Genomic DNA, 18008 nt, shown 5'->3' on the forward strand with positions numbered 1-18008 from the left:
ACTAAAACAGCTAGTTTTCACAGTTCTCAGCACAATTAACAGCATTTTCTAGAAACTGGGAAAATAATGTCATCCAGTTTAGCGTCTTCTTTACTGTTACCCACTACCAGAATTTAAAGGTTTGGCTGCACCACCGTTTCACAGAAAGAAGGAGAATGAAACATGAAGTTTTGTTTAAGGTACAATTCTTAATAACATGAAGACTGAAATCTAAAGTTTCAGCATTCATATTTAACTATCTACACTCAACAGAAAAAGTGGCTTACCAACCAGTACTGCAGCAGCCCTAAGGGTAACAGATATACAGACACAGAAAGATGTTCTCCAAAACATATTTTTAATGTAATCTGCATCTGGAGCCTAAAGAGAGCAAGAACAGAGAAATATGCTTGTTATTCCTTTTTTACATTACTGTTAAAGCTAAATTTCTTCACATGAAGAGGAAACTCCAATATTTCCATACATGGAGCTAGCCCTGCATAGGAAGTCTTTGTGATAGAACACAAATACCATGTTATTTATAACCAAAACAACAATAACTTTTCATTTGGCCCTCACTGAGGGCTCAATTCACACTCAAAGCCAAGAGGTACGAGCAGTCTAGCATGTCTCCCACCAATTTTTCCAAAATTACTTTGAAGCATTAAATACCAACTGGTTTCATCATAATCACAGAAGACGGAAGTTAGTGTGTAGTCTACTTACTCGCATTTGCCAGCATCTTAGAGTTTAACAGGCATCGCACTCTGTATTTCAAAGCATGAGGAAGCTATTTCAAGAGCAGTTATACCCTGCCGCTGTCACCTTGCATTTGATATAAAACTCATGAGAGGCACATTTTTTCCTCATGAGGCTTTTACCTTTCCTATAAACCCTCCTGTAAGGATTTTGCTACAGCACTCCATTCCTTTTTTAAAAAGTAGTGTTCTGTAAAAATGGAAACAGGTTTATTTTAATGAGTTGTAAAACAGTCAATAAGAGATACCTCTTTGGGGACTCTGAAAACACACAAAATTACTTCTTATCCAGTGACTGCTGTAAAGTACATATGGAAAACTAACTGTTGCCTTTCACTTCAGAAAGTGTCTTTACACTGCACTTAACAAAGAGAACAAAGACACCAAAGACAGATGAATCTTGTTATCAGCATAAACTATACAAAAATAGGAATAAAGTCTCATAGAATTTGGTAAGAAAAGCATTTATTTTTTTTTAGGAGAATACTATTCATCTTCCTGGATTAAGTATTTCATTTGAAACCCAAGACAATTAGAAGAAAAACAGATTTAAGCATTTATCCCCTACCCCCCAAAAAAATACAACTTTGGAGGTATCAACAAGCAAGGAGCCTCTGCCTCTAGAGAGGCTTACTGTGAACTGTATAATCAATTTTAAAAGCTGTTACACCCCTGCAGGGCATACAATTTTTTCAGCAGTGTTCCCAATATTTTTCTGCATTGGTAGCTCAGAAGCAGTATGTTTCAATAGGGAAAAAAAAAAATAAAATCCCAAATAGGAAGAGAAAAATGAGAAGAACAGGAAGGCCTAAACACAGGCCTAAATGTGCTTGTTGACCTTCTGGATCAAAAGCCCTGTATAGGTACACTTACAGCCCACCACTGAAATGAAATATCAAGTCAAAAATATCCAGTATGCTATACCATTAAATTTACAAGTAAACTATATTCTATGCAACTGAAATGATTTTCACTTTAACACATCTGCATTATAAATTCTACTATTAATCAACAGTAAAGTGCTGAATTAAATTAATTACCTGAATTGCACTCACATTTATGATCTTTATTTATAGATTTCTTATCAAGTCAAAAGAGCCCTTTCTGTTGTAAAAGCTAAGCTGTTGTGCAAATATTATAAAAATAGGTACTTTAATTAGGAGCTACATACACAACAGAACTTCTGCTTTTTGTTATGTAGAGCTGACATAGCAGAGGTGAAAAAGCCATGCAAGTATTGATAAAGACACTTAAAATGAATTAAAAAAGACACTGCTATAGAACTTTCAACACCCTGCCATACAGCCGTTTACTGTATTAGATGACGTCTAGATGCGGACAAATAAGCATCATGCCACCTACATGCTTTAGTTTCTTAGATAGCTAATACTGATTTGTAAATTTTAAACTACAGCATACATTTGATCTATTTCTCATTAAAGTGTACCATTAAGTTTGAGGTTAAACTTTGAACAACTTCACATCTAGTTACATAACCAGCACAAGCAAGACATTAGTGCAAAGGGGAAGGTGTCAATTGTACATAATGAAGACTCCTCCCCTAACTGCACGATGCAATAAAACATCTTCAGATTTAAAGTTCAAGTGGACTACAAAGAGAAAAAGTGAGATATTCTCCCAAATTTAGAACAAATTTCCAGAGGATCAGAAGGAAAACAACCTCCGTTACAGGTCAAACCCAAATTTGGACAGCTGGTAAGTAACTCCAAAATTTATCATGCTATGAACACAGCAGTCTTGGAAAAGCTCCAAACAAACTCCAAAAATCGGCATTTAAGTTCACATTGGCCAAGTGCTGCATAGAAATATGCTCACACACAACAGTCATGTTTAAGCCAGTGCATAGAGAAGATAAAAGCACTTACGGTAGCTGCAAATGTTAACAGTCCATACAACTTGTACATTTTAGCAATGAGTCCATAGAAAAAGGAAAGAGTTAGAGTAGAAATGCTCAAGCAAAACCAAAAAGATGACCTTCCAACTGTATAAAATCCACACACTTACAGTAAAAAGATATCAGTGGAAGATACTTAACTCAGTCCCAAACACCAACAGGCAAGTAAGACCAGAATAGACAAGCCTTTGGCAGACAATTTGAAGAGTCTAAATATGGCATTACATTTCTAAATAATCCACAAAATATATTATATGGAATATTCATATTAAATACTAGGTACCCAACTCTGCAGATCTGACACTAACAATGATTTAGCCAATGAGAGCAAGATGAAGCAAGCTAAGAGAATGCTGGTGTATTGTAACAGTGCTCAAGGAAAATATTATCATGAAGTCATGCTTCAAAACCGTACTCTGGCACTCCATACTATCATCTATGGAGCAAAACAAAGTTCTCTAGTTTTTCAGGGATGTGCCCTGTGTAGCATATGTTATAATTCGCTATTACACGGGCAGCAAGACACTGCAAAGTAGTATGATTTATTGGCTGGATTAAATTTTTTGCCATTTCCTTTTCACCCAGTAAATCACTAGCAGTTTGTTTATGTGAGTTTGTGGCATCAAAGTGAGAACCTGACTCGATAAGAAGATTCATGATGTCTGGATGGTTGTTCAGTGCAGCAATGTGTAACGGACTGTTGTTATCAAAGTCTCTGACATTTACATCAGCACCACATTCCACTAGGATAGCAGTAACTTGTAGAGAGGGGAATTTACAAACTGGGTAGCGACCCACACATGTAGTTTTATTGTCAACAGCAAGGTGAAGTGGACTAAAGTTATTCTTCCCTCTAGGCTGAAGCTTAAGAAACTTGTAAATAGTCTGTTTCTTAAAATGCTCCTGTTCTGAGGTGCAAGGTACTTTCTCCAACAAGCAAATTAAATGCAAGATGATGGAAAGGGCTTTGTTCACCTGTATCGGATCAGGAGAACACTGGGTTTGTTTCATGGCCCGTTCTATTTCAAGAACACTTTTGCACAGTATACCCATGAGATCATCAAATGTGACAGTAGTGCCTAGCAGGCCTTTTGCCCTGTCCTGAAGCATGAAGGAAAAAAGTTCAGCAAACGATAGCAAACTGCTGGCTGTCATTGGGCTCAGTGGGTCAAGATTGCTCTGCTGCATGTCCAAAGCATATTTCCATAAGTTGATACAACGCTTGAAGTTTCCAGAGTCAGCATAGACAGCACCTCTGTATCTAATATAGTAGGATGTATCTGGGTGAGATGGACCAAGAATTCGTTCTCTAATTAATAGTGCTTGCATTCTCATTTCATCAGGGTCTGCAATAAGATTTTCTAGCTCTTCGGAGCTGTTTACTTCTTTAGCATAATCATATGCCATAATTAGTGTTTGCGGCACAGGTTTGCTCAGGATATTAGTCCTATCACTGTATCTCATTTCCATAGCTCGCTTCCAGTACTTCATGGCACCAAGCAGATCCCTCTTTTTGTCCACAAATGTTGCTCCTAGAAGTTCCAGGGCATTTACGCGTTCAGCCTTAGTGGTCTGCACATGCTGTGTCAGAAAGTCCACGATATTTGTATGGCCTGTCACACTAGCTGACAGCAGGGGAGTCATTCCGTAACCATCCTGTTCCATTTTAGCACAATACTTCAGAAGCATCTTCATGATCTCCAGACTTCCAGACTCCGCACAGTCATGTAACGCTGTGTTTCCTGCAGAAGAATACAATTATACAAACCACAATCAAGCTATAGTCTGAACTTTGCACTCTAACAGTTTAAAAATAGTTTAAAAATCACCAAACATTAATAGTTAATAAAAAGGAGCTACCTGTTTTGACATCTATGGTCTATGAAGGTTTACATGACAAGTCAAAATATCCAAGATCTGATTAAGTATCAAGGCTGATAGGCAATTATACAACCCAAAACATTCTATATTATCACCTGAAAGAATTAAACAGGTCTTAAGGACCTCTTTGTCCCATTATTTCAAAAAAAGCAAACCCCACCACAATTAAAACAGAATTCCTTACTACATAAAAACCACAGGAGCAGGCAATTCCTTAAGAGTCAAGCAAGCAGGGTAAAAGACCACCTTGGCTGAACAAGGAACTCCTTATAGAGCTCAAAAGGGGAAAGAAATTGTACACTCTCTGAAAGCACATTCAGTCTTTGTAGGAAGATTCAGAGCTGTGGTTCATGTATGCAAGGAGAAGATACAAAAAGACAAAGCTCAATTAGAGCTGAAACGGGCCAGTGCTGTGTTAGACAACACAAATGCTTTATGTAAGTTAATAGCAAGAGTTGTAAAGAGAAAAAAGAAATCAGACCAATATATGTTGAAGATGGTCTAATAAGTATGATAAAGTGGAGGCTTTCAATGTTTTTTCTGCCCCAGTCTTTAATAATATGGATAGACCTTGAGATGCCCAATCCCCAGAGTTGGAGGACTGAGTATGGGAACAGTGACTTTTCATTTGTGGACAACAAAATTTTAAGGGACCAGCTGTATCAGTTTAACATTCACAAGCAGAGAAGGAGCTAGCCCATGTTATGGCAGGACCTTCTCTATTGTCTACCAAAGAGTCTTGGGAGGTCCCCATTGTCTGGAAGCTAGCCAGTGTTATTCCAGTTTATAGGAAGGACATGAGGGAAGATCTAGGAAACTACAGACCTGTTAGTCTAATCTCAGTTCCTGGAAAAATTACAGCGATTATACTGGATACTATTGAAAGGCATTAAAGGACAACGCAATCATCAGTCAGCATGGAGAAGTCCTGTTTAACTGATTTGATAGCCTTCTATGATAAGGTCACCTGCCTGGTGGAAGAAGGGAAGGTGATGGCTGTACTTTTTCTGGATTTTAGTAAGGCTTCTGATGCTGCCCTCACAGCATCCTTCTGGGCAAATTGTCCAGCTCTGGAATGTGCAGGTTCACTGTGTGCTGGGTGAAGAACTGGGTGAACAGCAGGGCTCAAAGTGTTGTAGTGAATGGGGCTACCAGTGGTGTTCCTCAGGGCTTTTCTAAGGCCAGTTCTGTTCAGTATTTTTATCAATGATCTGGATCTAGTTGAACATTGTAGGTCCCTTCCAGCTAAAATATTCTGTAAGAGATTTTGTATCTGCTTTCAAGTATGAAAAAGAAACTTAAGCTGTCTCCATGTTTTCCCTTCTTCCCCTGTCAAATTTCCCTTCCTATCCCCAGAAATGATTAAAAAATAATGAGATCTATATGAAAATTAAAGTTGGGCTAACTCAGTATTGGCTTTGTGTGCCTCCATACTATACCCCCTCTTCTCTCCACCTACCAGACATTTTGATTTATGCATTTTTAAGCAATAACTGTATTACAACAGGCCCTTGATCTCAGCTGGGGCCTCTTGAGACTGCCAGTATGTTCTGAGGGAGCTGGATATTTTGCCAAGCACCAGACAAACTATTCTTAATGCTTTCTTAGGTCATTATCCCAAAGTCCTAAGTTAATTCATCTGCTCCTCTGGTTAGGATTTCCACAGGCAAAAAGGGAAAAAAAAAAAAAAATCCAACCCAGAACCTTCAAATCCAACCCAGAACCTTCAACACACAACATCTAAGTGTCTTATCATTTACATACAGATTATTTCACATTAGCATGACATTGCAGAGTCTTTTATTTAAAGGCATTCCCTTTCTAACACTGTGTGGGAAAGTTTCTAGAAAGCACTAGTGTCACCTGTTTGAAAACCGTATTCACAGAAAATTAGAAAGCAAGCACTGGACTCCACAGTTAAATAACTTAACTATGAGGCTTCAACTAGATGAAAATTTTGCCTTTAAAATTACACAATTTATATCTACCTTGCTCTTCCATAAGGTGTTATACATTCTACAAATTCAGGCACAGCACTTTTCAGCCTTCCACTAATATTAAATTATTAAGTGAAAGCTTATGTAAAAATGCCACCCCCAATTAAAGAGATCTTGCATTAGTCCTGCAAATTGCAGTTACCTGCGCATCAGATCATCAGTTACTGTGACACTGTCAGTATGTTTCCATATTCACAAATGAGACATTCTTTATAAGGGTTCTCTGCACATTCAGATTTGGCTTTTTAAAGCTGAGAGAGAAGTTTCCTGAAACTTCCTTATTTGCATTTTTGGTAGGCTTTTCTTTTTTAAATGACAACAAGTCAGCAGTTGACAGTGTGCTTTGCTATTGTATTTCCAGTCTCTTAAGACAACTACAGTGGGTCAGGAAACAAAACCAGAAAAAAAAAAAACAAAACAGAAAAACACAGAAAATATCAGATTGTTTCATTAACAGATAGCAAGCTTCACTTGCAAAATATTCCTTTTATGAAACACTTCTAAATAGCAGCCAGCAATTCTATCACTCACTAACAGGCTGAGGAAAACACCCCAAAGTGGCACCTGAAATTATCTCTTAGATCAAGATCCACAAAGTTAAAAACAGTTTGTACAATAACAAGTTTGTTAATTTGGCATCTGTATCAAATATAATTCCCTCTGTCCTTATCACACACCACAGACCAGAAAATGTCAACACCTTTAAATGCCTAACATGGGAAGGTGTCAAATGCAACAAACTCACCAATGCACATACATTTTAAGTCTTTTTACTATGCTGGAGAAAGTCCAGTTGGTACGTAACTTCAGCAGACATCCTAGAACTAAGGACTGGCTGTTCCCTCAGTCCATCTGCACTTCTGCACTCAGTGATGAAGACAAAAAACAGATACATGTGGGTGCTGGCTAAGCCACCAGTTAATACAGCCATTCCAGAGTGTATTCAAGTCCATCCCGCACATCAGAGCTCCAAAACACTGGAATTAGCACCTATTTTTTTAACTTCAAGTCGGTATTTTCAACGTATTTTAAAAGTCGTGGCATAAAAGTGTACTAAAGACAAGCAAAAAGATATTTACAAAGTTCCTATATTGCTTCACATCTGCTAATACACATTTTTCTGGCTTTGACAATAGGATCACTGGCACCTATTCATATTACACGTTGTAGACCCATTGCCATATAATGCTGCTCTTGACACTCTTATTAATTACCAGCCATATATGCTATGACATACTGATACTGAAAAAATCCCACATAGATTAAGCTTGGCTATTGTCTGGGTAAATTCAGGTCCTATCCAACAGTCTACATGTCATTAATTTATAAGGCAGCTATGCAGAGCATATGGAAATATGCTTAAGACTCCACAAAATTTCAGTACTCTGTCCAACTGCATGTCCTTAGTTTAAAAAAAAATAATAAATTGTGTTTGTATTACAATTTTTGACTTTGGTTTAAGCAGCTGTTACTGACAGTATAACAGAAGTAGTGTAATTTTTTAGCTACTTATATTGTAGTATGCCTTAGAGTTAGAATAACCATAGTTATTTTAAGCCATGCACAAACCAACAACGGAAGGCCACCACCACTAATTCTTAGCGGCTGCACCTCACTTAGGTTTGACTGGATGTTACAGGTACCATTGTAAAAGCCAACAAATTTTTAGAGAGGAGATGTTGACTGTGTAGACAAATAGTTGAGAACTGCCAATCTAAAAAATAATAGAAAAAAAAAAGCAAAACAAAAAAAAACCACCACCACATATACATAAACCCCAAGAAATAACAAAATTACCAGCCATCTACACATAGAAGTATATCAAGTGTGAAATTTTAGAAGAACTCAAAAGAAAAAGAAAACTTTTATCCTGCTCTATGTTTGATATATTGAGCAGGAATTGGAACAGCTCAAGTAAGTATGGCAAATCAACCATTATTCTGTAAATTAACTTACCCATTTCAGAACCACTGTATTGTCTATAGTGACAAGAATATACAGTGGCTGAACACAAATCAGCAGTTAATTTTTGTAACAAACTAAAAGCCAACACTACATCTAGTGTTATATTAAAAAAGGAAAAGGCTGGAAAACTTGATATTTCTTCTCTTTGATAAACAGTTTTCCAAGAGACATATACAAAGATGGTGGTTAAATTCCTTTTTTTTTTAAGGTGTGAATGGTTATTTCAAAGTAGGTTTCAATAAATTTGCTTAATCCAATTTTTACTTCAAAATGATCTGCATGGATTTAATTACATACAGAAGACAGTTAATATTCCAATAACACGAAAGTTTCATTGCTCTTTCACAGAAATAAAATTAGACTGGATATGTTTTGGTAGTCACAGTATTTCTCTGCTAGAAAGTGATTCCCACTATTATTAATACTCCTTACAAACTATCTGTATCACACTTTACTATTCATATTATCTAGTAACTTCCTCTGACTAAAAAAGCAACAAAGAAATGGAATAACCCTACCTTCCAAATCTTGCAAAAACAAAGTAAGAAAATAGGTATGGTCAACTGACACCATATCTTCATGTTTTATTCTTTTGTTACTTTTTAAAGTTAGTATGAACACTACACATACCTAATTCCCTAACTATCCACTGTTACCAAAGACTGATCAGAGTGAGGGTTTAGCATTCAAATTCATAATTAGGCCATTTCTTTCTATGTCAGAAGCAAATAATTCCCAAAATAGACTGGTAGCATGTGACATGGGAATGAAAGAAAATGAAGCAGTCACACAGAAAGTGACTTGAAGCCAACCAAGTACATCTATTTCTTAATACTTATAAAATGCTTGGTTTCTAAGTAGTAAAATTTATATTAAAATTTAGGATCAATCTGACTTCATATTCAAGATGTTTAAACATAAGAGAAGAAAGATTTCATTTAAATGACTGGTCAGTATGTAAAATTACCCACGTGTATATTTTTGTAGCCTTACAAATTAAATTAGTCACTTTTATAAAGTTGTTCATGTAACATCAACTTTTTTTCCCAACAGATCACTTGAAGTACCCAAGTCTAAGAGTTTCACTGATTACAAAAAAACAGATGTATTACTATGTACACACAAACATGGACAGTGCACAGGAAAACTGCTACAGATCCCTATAAATAGTTTGCAAGACAAAGAAAAGCTAAAGGTATGTGTTTCCTTTAGAAGAAATTAAGAAAAAAATTGAGAAGAACTGCTGATCTCAGCAAGCTATTTCAGTCTAGTTTCCATATGCTGTAAGGGAACAGTTGCTCTCTTGCTCACCACAGCACTTCAAAAGAAGTTGCATAATCAAGATTACCCACATAAAGCATGCTGTTCTCCATTTAATTTCAGCATGGACTCCTTTTTAGTTGAAATTATTGAATTTGTTTCTTTAAACTGTATCCTCCTTATTTACAAACATTCCTACTGAAGTGCAGTTTCCACAGCATCAAGCATGAAATATCTAAAACATGGAGTGCACTACATCATTAACACCAAATAAAAACAAACTAAAACCAACCAAACAATAAACTCAAACCAACAAAAAAAAAAAACAAAACAAACAACAAAACACCTAAAAACCCAAACCAGAAAAAAGACCCTAAACACTTTTAGAGCAAGGGTTTATTCACTGTGTAGGGAGAAGAAAGGGGAGGCTTTAGTTTTTTTTTTTGTTTGATTCTTTCCCCCTCCCCAAAAACAAATCTTTGCAAGCAGACAAGACTGGCAACCTCAGAACAGAACAAACCTTTCAGACTCCTTAATGTGTATTGCAAGAGAAAATTAATTTTTAACACAAACATAAACACTGATCATAGAGCAAAACCAAACTCTCATCTTCCTGTTTCTGGGTCTGTCAAGTCTGTACAAGTTCTTTTTCCTTTACCAGCAGGTTTGAGTGTTATGCTTTCCAGTATCCCACATAAATAACAAGACTGAAGTCTGTATGCTTTTATAGTTTCCAAAGTGGGGAAGCAAAGTCAACAAGCCTTGTCCTCCACATTATTTTACAGAATTATTCTGATCAATTACTGTCCCAGTAGAATTTAAGAACAACAAGATTTTGAATCATAGTGTTATTCTGCATTTTCAAAACCAATGAGTCCCTCCAACTGCTATGGTAGTACGGAGCACCATAAATGATGAAGAGTCAGGGCTTGAAATCAAAGGTTCCTGTGCAGTACTCAAAAGACAACTAAAGGAGCACGTAGTCCAGCAGTCCTTAGGAAATGTTCTTAATACTCAGCAGAAAAATTAGCCTTTGGACCAGCAGACTAGTCTGCTAACTGAAGAAGAGGGACAGAATTAGTGAAGACCACTAGTAAAAACCACTAATATCACCCTGACGACAAAGAGACCACATACCAAGCACCTGAGCAATGGCAACACTTAAAAGCCATGTTCAAGAAAAAAAAAACAAAACAAACCTGCCTTCCAAGTAGATAATTTTTGAAAAGAAGACTCCTTATTTCCTGCACCATTATACTCAGACCATCCTTGCTATCAGATGTGTACTTTAACTGCAGAACAAAGGGGACGAATCTCAGCTGCTACAGTCTTGTGGAAAAGGATAATGCACAACATAAATTACCAAATTGTGCACTGCTCATTTTCAAAATGCAAGATCTAAGTGTCCTGTCTGGAGTTAGAACAGAAGGCTAAGATACCTATAAACGGTCTGCATGCAAAACAGAATCACAAAAATCACAGAATGGTTTCTGTTTGAAGGGATCTTAAAGCTCATCCAGTTCCAAACCCTGCCACAGACAGGGACACCTTCCACTCGACCATGTTGCTCCAAGCCCCGTCCAACCTGGACTTGAACACTGAGGCAGACGGTGTCTCATTACCCTCACAGGGAAGATTTTTTTCCTAATGTCTAAAATCAAATCTCCTCACCTGTCAGCTTAAAGCCACTGCCCCTTGCCCCTGTCCTTACATGCTCTTGTAAAAATTCCACCTCCAGATTTCTCATAGGTCCCATTTAGGCCCTGAAAGACTGTTACAAGGTCTGCCCTGAGCCTTCTCTTCTACAAGCTGAACAAGCCCAGCTCTCTCAGCCTCTCTTCATAGCAGAGGTGCTTCAGCCCTCCCATCATCCTTATAGCTTCATCTGTACTCACTCAAGCAGGTCCACGGCACTCTTGCGCTGAGGGCCCTAGAGCTGAACGCAGGTCTGCAGGTGGGGTCTCACAAGAGCAGAGGGGGGAAAAATCACCTCCCTCGAGGTGCAAGTTCCTGGGCTGCAAGTGCACACTAAAGCCAGCTCATGTTTTTCTCATCAACCAACACCTCCAAGTTCTTCTCCCCAGGGCTGCTCTCAATCCAATATCCACCCAGCCTGTATTTGCGCTTGGGATTGCCCTGACCCAGGTGCAGGACCTTGCACTTGACCTTGTTGAACTTTGGCTGGTATTGGCTCACCTCTCAAGCCTGTCAAGGTTCCTCTGGATGACATCCCTTCCCTCCAGTGTGTAAACCACATCATACAGCTTGGTGTTGATGGCAGACTTGCTGAGGGTGCATCAATCCCACTGTCCGTGTCACTAACAAAGACATTAAAATCTTGCCAGTCCCTGAGGAACCACTTGGACCTTGAGCTACTGACCACAACTCTGAGTGTGACCATCCAGCCAATTCCTTATCCACAGTAGTCCATCTGTCAAATTCCTCTCTTGACTTTAGAGACCAGGATGTCATGCACGATAGCGTCAAATGCCTTGTATAAGTTCAGGCAGACGCTGTCAGTCACCATTCCTTTATCCACCAGCACCGTGGTGGCATTAGATGGAAGGCCACCAGTTTTGTCAGGCACATTTTGCCCTTAGTGAAGCCACACTGGCTGTCACCAACCACCCCTTATAGTCCACATGCCTTAGCACAGTTTCTATAAGGTTCTGCTCCACGATCTTGCTAAGCACTGAGGTAAGACTGCCTGGCCTGTAGTTCCCCTGGTCCTCCTGTTTCCCTTTTTAAAATGAAGATTACGCTTCCCCTTCTCTGGTCAGCAGGGACTTCACCGGACTGTTACGACTTCTCAAATATGATATATGACAGCTCAACAACTACATTTGCCTTTTTTTATTACAACAATTATATGAAATAATTTATTCTAAGCATAAAATCCAACAAACACAGCCCCAGGTATATCCCCCGTGGAGCCCAGATCTGTAATTTGAAGGCCCAAGGATTGCTACCGTTACAGGTACAAGCATTTCCCTCCCTACACATAGCAGCCAAAGACTGCACAGAAACACATCAGTGAAACACTGTATTCAGGAATACAACAGTCAATTCTGAACATGGTAAGGAAGCACCACTCTTAACAGGTCACTGACAGACTTTGCAATGCAGAAGAGAAAACTGAATGCAGCTGACACAGAAAACATCCTTCTCATCCAGCACAAAGGTACGTAGGTCTGTGCTTCACTTCAGGAATTGTTCTAGAGTGAGAAATGTCCCACCCTTCTTAACCCACGTATCAGTTTCCCCCCCTCACCAACACCGTTCTTGTTACATTAAACATTTGTTAAGAACTCTTTTGTTTACATGTCTGTTGTCTACGTGCTTCATAAAAGTTTGGGGAAACTGTGAAAGTTTAGATTTAAAAAACAGAAGAAACAAAGACGACTAAAGGCTCATACTTCAAATTCAGAACCACTGGGCATCTTTTACAGTAGAGCATTTACCTACACTATGCATCTTGTTACCTCCCCTCTTCACAACCATGTCCTGTGGGACAGTGGCAGACTGACCATCTTCCTCAGTGTAGCATCTGATCTGATTCAGACTCTGAAGTCCATGAGTATCTAACTCCCTAGCTGTGCTTCTGCACTTTTGAAATAGACATTCAAGAACCTCTGCATCTGAATTTGCATAGTCCAAAACACAGCTGTGGGATTCTGCCTGTATTTTAGAAGCAGGATTTCACTGTATGTTTTCACCTGCTCTGTTACATACTCTGCCTCTGTTGTCACCCAGACTTTTAGATGTTTGTGAACTTACCCATTTTCTCATCTTTCCCTGAAACTGTCAACACTTTGAAACTTTTTCATGTCTTTTCAAGCTTTAGATTTTCCTGGGCTTTCTTCACATCTTAAAGTTCTACCTTGCAAGATTATGACCCAGTGGAAAAACAAGGAATAGTTCAAGTAATTTTGCCCACATCTTCCCTTTCTCTCTCCCTTCTTTCCCCCCTCCCTCCCCATTTTAAGAATAGTATCTGGAAAAGAAAATATACTAATCTCCCACAAGAGCACCTCTACTGAAGTTACATAGTTTTGTTTGCATAGTGTTGCCATTTTAAAACGAACCAAAACTTACAGTAACTAAAGCTTTTACATCTTCCACAGAACAGCAGGCTTCCCTGTATGTGGCCCAGGAAGGGGTCTATTTAAAAAAAATTCAGACATAATTCAGAGCAACAACTTTTCCTACTCAAGAGCAGAGCACTCAGGTTCTCTGTAACTCCCCATCACAAGGGCAGGCATGCTGTCAATTATTTAGTACACAGCAGTTGTACAGCAGGGAGTAGTACAACCTGAAAATAATACAGAGGTGGACATGACAAAATAGAATTAATCCTGTTGGAAATACTAATTTTGAAATTAATAGGTACTGAGAATGCTTGCAAAACAAAGCCACTGCAATACCCACACTGCTGCAATACTTAAGGCTATCAGTTTTCCTGCCTTTCCACTGCTGACTTTCACTTTCAGATTTTATAGCACTTTCTACCTCACTGCTGCTTATTAAACAATTTCAGAGATCAAACTACTTTAAGATGCCAAAAAGAAAAGGTATATTTGTGTCGTATCAGCAGCGATTTCCACATACAAAAACTTATTCCACATACTTGATACCCATTTTGTACACACATCCATTTGTACACATGGCAGTTTGAAGTATAAAATGAGTTTTAATGAGCTAAAGCATATCCAACCCAACTTTTTTAAATTTAATTTAAACAAGGATCAGTTACACTTAATGAATCTTTGCTCACTTGTGTGAGTCACACGGAAACTAAAAGAAGCAGAGGCAGGAAGGAATTAAGAGAGAAAATTCTCAGGAGTGCGTGGCTGCCACTCAGTCATCTCAGCAAAAGCAAATAACACTTATGCACAAGTGAATAAGGCCCAGTATAGTAAAGCCTACTCCACCAATACAAAATGAGGGGAGAAAATAGCTGCAGAGATATATAATTTTCTCTTTTACATCATTTAACTGCACTGCTCTGTTCACACCTATCATATAAAGGGATAGGTTTAAAGCTAAAAAGCAATACACAGTTTATATTTAGCTTGTTATTCCAAGAACCCTATCTAGAAAAATGACATTTTTATCCGATCACCAGTCCATGATGATTCATAAGCAACCGAAGGACATAAGGTTATTTATGTTTATTTTGCTCTGCCCACCTTTCTGACAAATCTGTAGTTTAGTTTTCTTTACATTAAACCCACATATCTGCATGATTTGCTGAAAGGCATATTTAACTGAACAGTTTTTCCAAGAATTACTTTCATATTTGGTATTTACCAGTATCATACAACAATCTACACCTAAATTACACTTTAACAGAAATAACTTTAAGATATAGTATACTGTTACAAATGTAATTTGCCTAAAACAGGCAGTGGAAACTGCCTTTTACACTACAAAAAGGTTTATTAGCAAGTTCATAATATAAATATCTCAAAGACAGGTGCCAGACTTTTTTCAGTGGTGCCCAGCAACCAGATGGAGAGCAATGGCCAGTAACTAAAATACAAGAAGTGTCACCTCAACACAAAGAAGAACTTACTTACATTGAGGGTGGCAGAGCACTGGACCAGTGTGGGGTCGTGGAGTCTTCCTCTCTGGAGACACTCAAAACCTGCCTGGACAAGTTCCTGTGTAACTTGCTCTGGTAGCCCTGCCTTGGCAGGGGGTTGAACCAGATGACCCCCAGAGATCCCTTCCAACCCCAATGATTCTGTGAGATATATAGATACATATATAAAATAAGCTGCTGAAGCAGAATCCTAGCTCAGTCAGCTAAAAAATTAACTGTAAACTCCAACAACGGGTATGCTTTTCAAGCAAATATCACACCCACATACAAGTCTGAGATGTAATGAAAAACAGTGTTTAAACCATGAGAGCCACATAATTATGATCACAGCAAAAATGCCAGAAATCTTCATTTTGCATGATAACACCAGGGTAACTAAACAGGCCACAGAGATATCATTTGTGATCTGCCCACCACCAGAAGTCCTTCTGTTTGGACCACAGACACCTCCAGCTTCATTACTTTAATCTTCATATATGTTTTTGTTTTCTAGCACTGAAAAAGGCCCAAAATTATTTAAGAATCTGGAGGAAAAGGACGGTAGAAAGCAAAGTGGTTATTCATTTCCAATGCAGAAAATATTTTCTCTCCTTTACGCACCTTTCCCTGTATTAGCCTTATTGCTATAGGTCAGTTTTATGTCCTGCATATCTGCTTTGTTAAGAAATAGTATAAAGAACAAGAACACATGCTCATATATTTAAATACGTTGCTACACCAACATCTATAAAGAGGAGTTCTCAGTGTGTTCATCAGGTTTTCGCACACACAAAAGTGAATTTTCATGACTGTCTTTTTAAGAATTATGGGGTTAAGATTAAAATGTGTGAATTCAGAATGAAATTATACAACCTGTGTTAGCAAAGGAGTAGACAAAAGAACAGTAAGAACATTACTAAATACACTTCACCTCTTTCTCAACCACCTTATGAGACTACAAGAATATTTTTGGATGTCAGCCCCCTGAAGAAGGTTAAATGAGTAACTTCACCCTTATGCACCACAAAGGGAAAAAAAAAAACAACCCAAACTTACCTTTAACACTTCTTCGGTTAACATCAGCTCCTTTCTCAAGTAAATACTGAGCAATTTCTTTGTGGCCTTTGTAACATGAGATCATCAAGCATGTATGCCCATGACGATTGGATACTTCCAGGTCTGCTTTGTGCTCCACAAGGTACTTTACTATTTCCAGGTGACCATCAAAACAGGCAGCTCTAAGCGGCGTTGAATTTGTCAGAGTTGTGTTGTTGACAGATGCACCATGATCTAACAGACACTGAACCACCTTCAAGTGACCAGCTGCAGACGCTGCCCATAACGGCGGAGCCCCCTCAATGGTCTCACCATCAAAATTCACAGAACCCCCAACTTCTATTGATGCAGAGCAGTGGTCCAGCAAGTATTCCACCATGTCTAGATGACCGTAACGGGCTGCCATCAGAAGTGGTGTGGCACCACTGGTTTTCTCTGATATCAGTAGGGCTACCTCTTCTCTTGTTTTGCTTGCCAGCAGCTTAGAGAGGAGCCGCAGCTTGCCATCACGAGCTGCAGTAAACACTGCTGTCTTTAGATCCATCTAGTCTGCACCTCTCTGCCTCTTAAAGGACACACGCCTGCCTTTTTCAGGGTCAAAAGCTTACTAGATACACACAGCCCAAACACAGTGTCCCCAGCTTCTTCTCAGAAGTTTCATCTAGACGGGTCAACACGGAGATTCCGAACGGGGTCCTGACAAAGCACAAGCTGTCCTTGCTATGAATCTGCAAGAGAAATAATTCTGGATGTTTTCACCTCCTACTTCACAGACAAGTAACCGCAACTGTGCTTTTTCTACAGCTACACTCACTTGCTTCTGCGGTGTGCCAGTGTCCAGCCGCCTTCCCTGGGACGTCCCCAGGCAGCGCGGGCCCCTGAAGAAACCTGTTGGGGGGGGGGGTGGGGGGGGTGATCCTACCCGCCTGTTATCCATACGAGAAGAGAAATCCTCTTCTCCCTTACAGCGATAAGAGCCATGCCCCCGATTTGTTCTGAGCTGCGGCTTGAAGAGCTCCTGCTGCCCCAAGAAGCACACAGACACGTATCCACACGGGGAAAGCCACGCGAGGAAGGCACCGCGCGCCCCAGCTGAGCCTCAGAGGAGGAGAGCCTGCGCCTGCCTTTTCCCTCACTACCAGCTCCCGCCCGCCCAGAGGATCCCGGCCCTCCTCAACAAGAAACCCCTCCCGCACCCCCTCCCCTCAGCGGTCCTTCAAGGACCACCGCGACCTCCCCGCCCACGCGGGCCTGCGTATTACCTTCCCAGGACGCTACCGGCGGGCCTACGCCCGCCCTGGATCCAACTCCTCCATAACAGCCGCCCCCCACCACCCACAACCAGCCCTGCTCTGCGGGGCGGTGCAGCACCGCCTCTTGGGCGCAACAGAGACCAATCCGAAAAGGGCGCGGGCGCCCGCCAGCCAATCGCAGCGGGGCTGTGGGCGGGACTACGCCGCCGCTCAAGCGCTTGTAGGGCGCGGAGGATAGCCACCAGCAGGGGAGATCGATCTCCGCGGCGCGCCCACTGCAGGGCGGGGCTTGCTCTAGGGGCGGGGCTTGCTCTAGGGGCGGGGCTTGCTCTAGGGGCGGGGCTTGCTCTAGGGGCGGGG

The 18008-nt window shown here is 39.9% G+C and overlaps 1 protein-coding gene across 2 annotated transcripts; it reads right to left on the reverse strand.

Moving 5' to 3' along the window:
• Positions 1–318: 318 nt before the first annotated feature.
• FEM1C (fem-1 homolog C) lies at positions 319–17744 on the reverse strand. Of its 2 annotated transcripts, none has more exons than XM_061478509.1 (3): positions 17658–17744; positions 16396–17123; positions 319–4394 (listed from the first exon to the last, which is right to left on the reverse strand). In XM_061478509.1, exons 2-3 carry the CDS (start codon positions 16937–16939, stop codon positions 3085–3087), a joined length of 1854 nt encoding a protein of 617 aa, XP_061334493.1. In that variant the 5' UTR covers positions 16940–17123; positions 17658–17744; the 3' UTR covers positions 319–3084. The 2 variants fall into 2 exon arrangements, with proteins under 2 accessions (XP_061334493.1, XP_061334494.1); XM_061478510.1 differs by lacking the exon at positions 17658–17744 and adding an exon at positions 17210–17274.
• Positions 17745–18008: the final 264 nt, after the last annotated feature.

The sequence above is a fragment of the Pezoporus flaviventris genome, unplaced genomic scaffold (genome assembly GCF_033815535.1).
Source record: "Pezoporus flaviventris isolate CSIRO_AGI_PZ_B2104156 unplaced genomic scaffold, CSIRO_AGI_Pfla_v1 ptg000126l, whole genome shotgun sequence".
In the NCBI taxonomy this organism is placed as follows: domain Eukaryota; kingdom Metazoa; phylum Chordata; class Aves; order Psittaciformes; family Psittacidae; genus Pezoporus; species Pezoporus flaviventris.

What these genes read in the sequence shown, in the direction of transcription:
- FEM1C (XM_061478509.1), bottom strand. Translation starts at nt 16,939, where the DNA reads ATGGATCTAAAGACAGCAGTGTTTACTGCAGCTCGTGATGGCAAGCTG. An exon ending in TAACCGAAGAAGTGTTAAAG is followed by an intron (nt 4,395 to 16,395) that starts GTAAGTTTGGGT and finishes ATTCTTCTGCAG; the next exon opens with GAAACACAGCGTTACATGAC.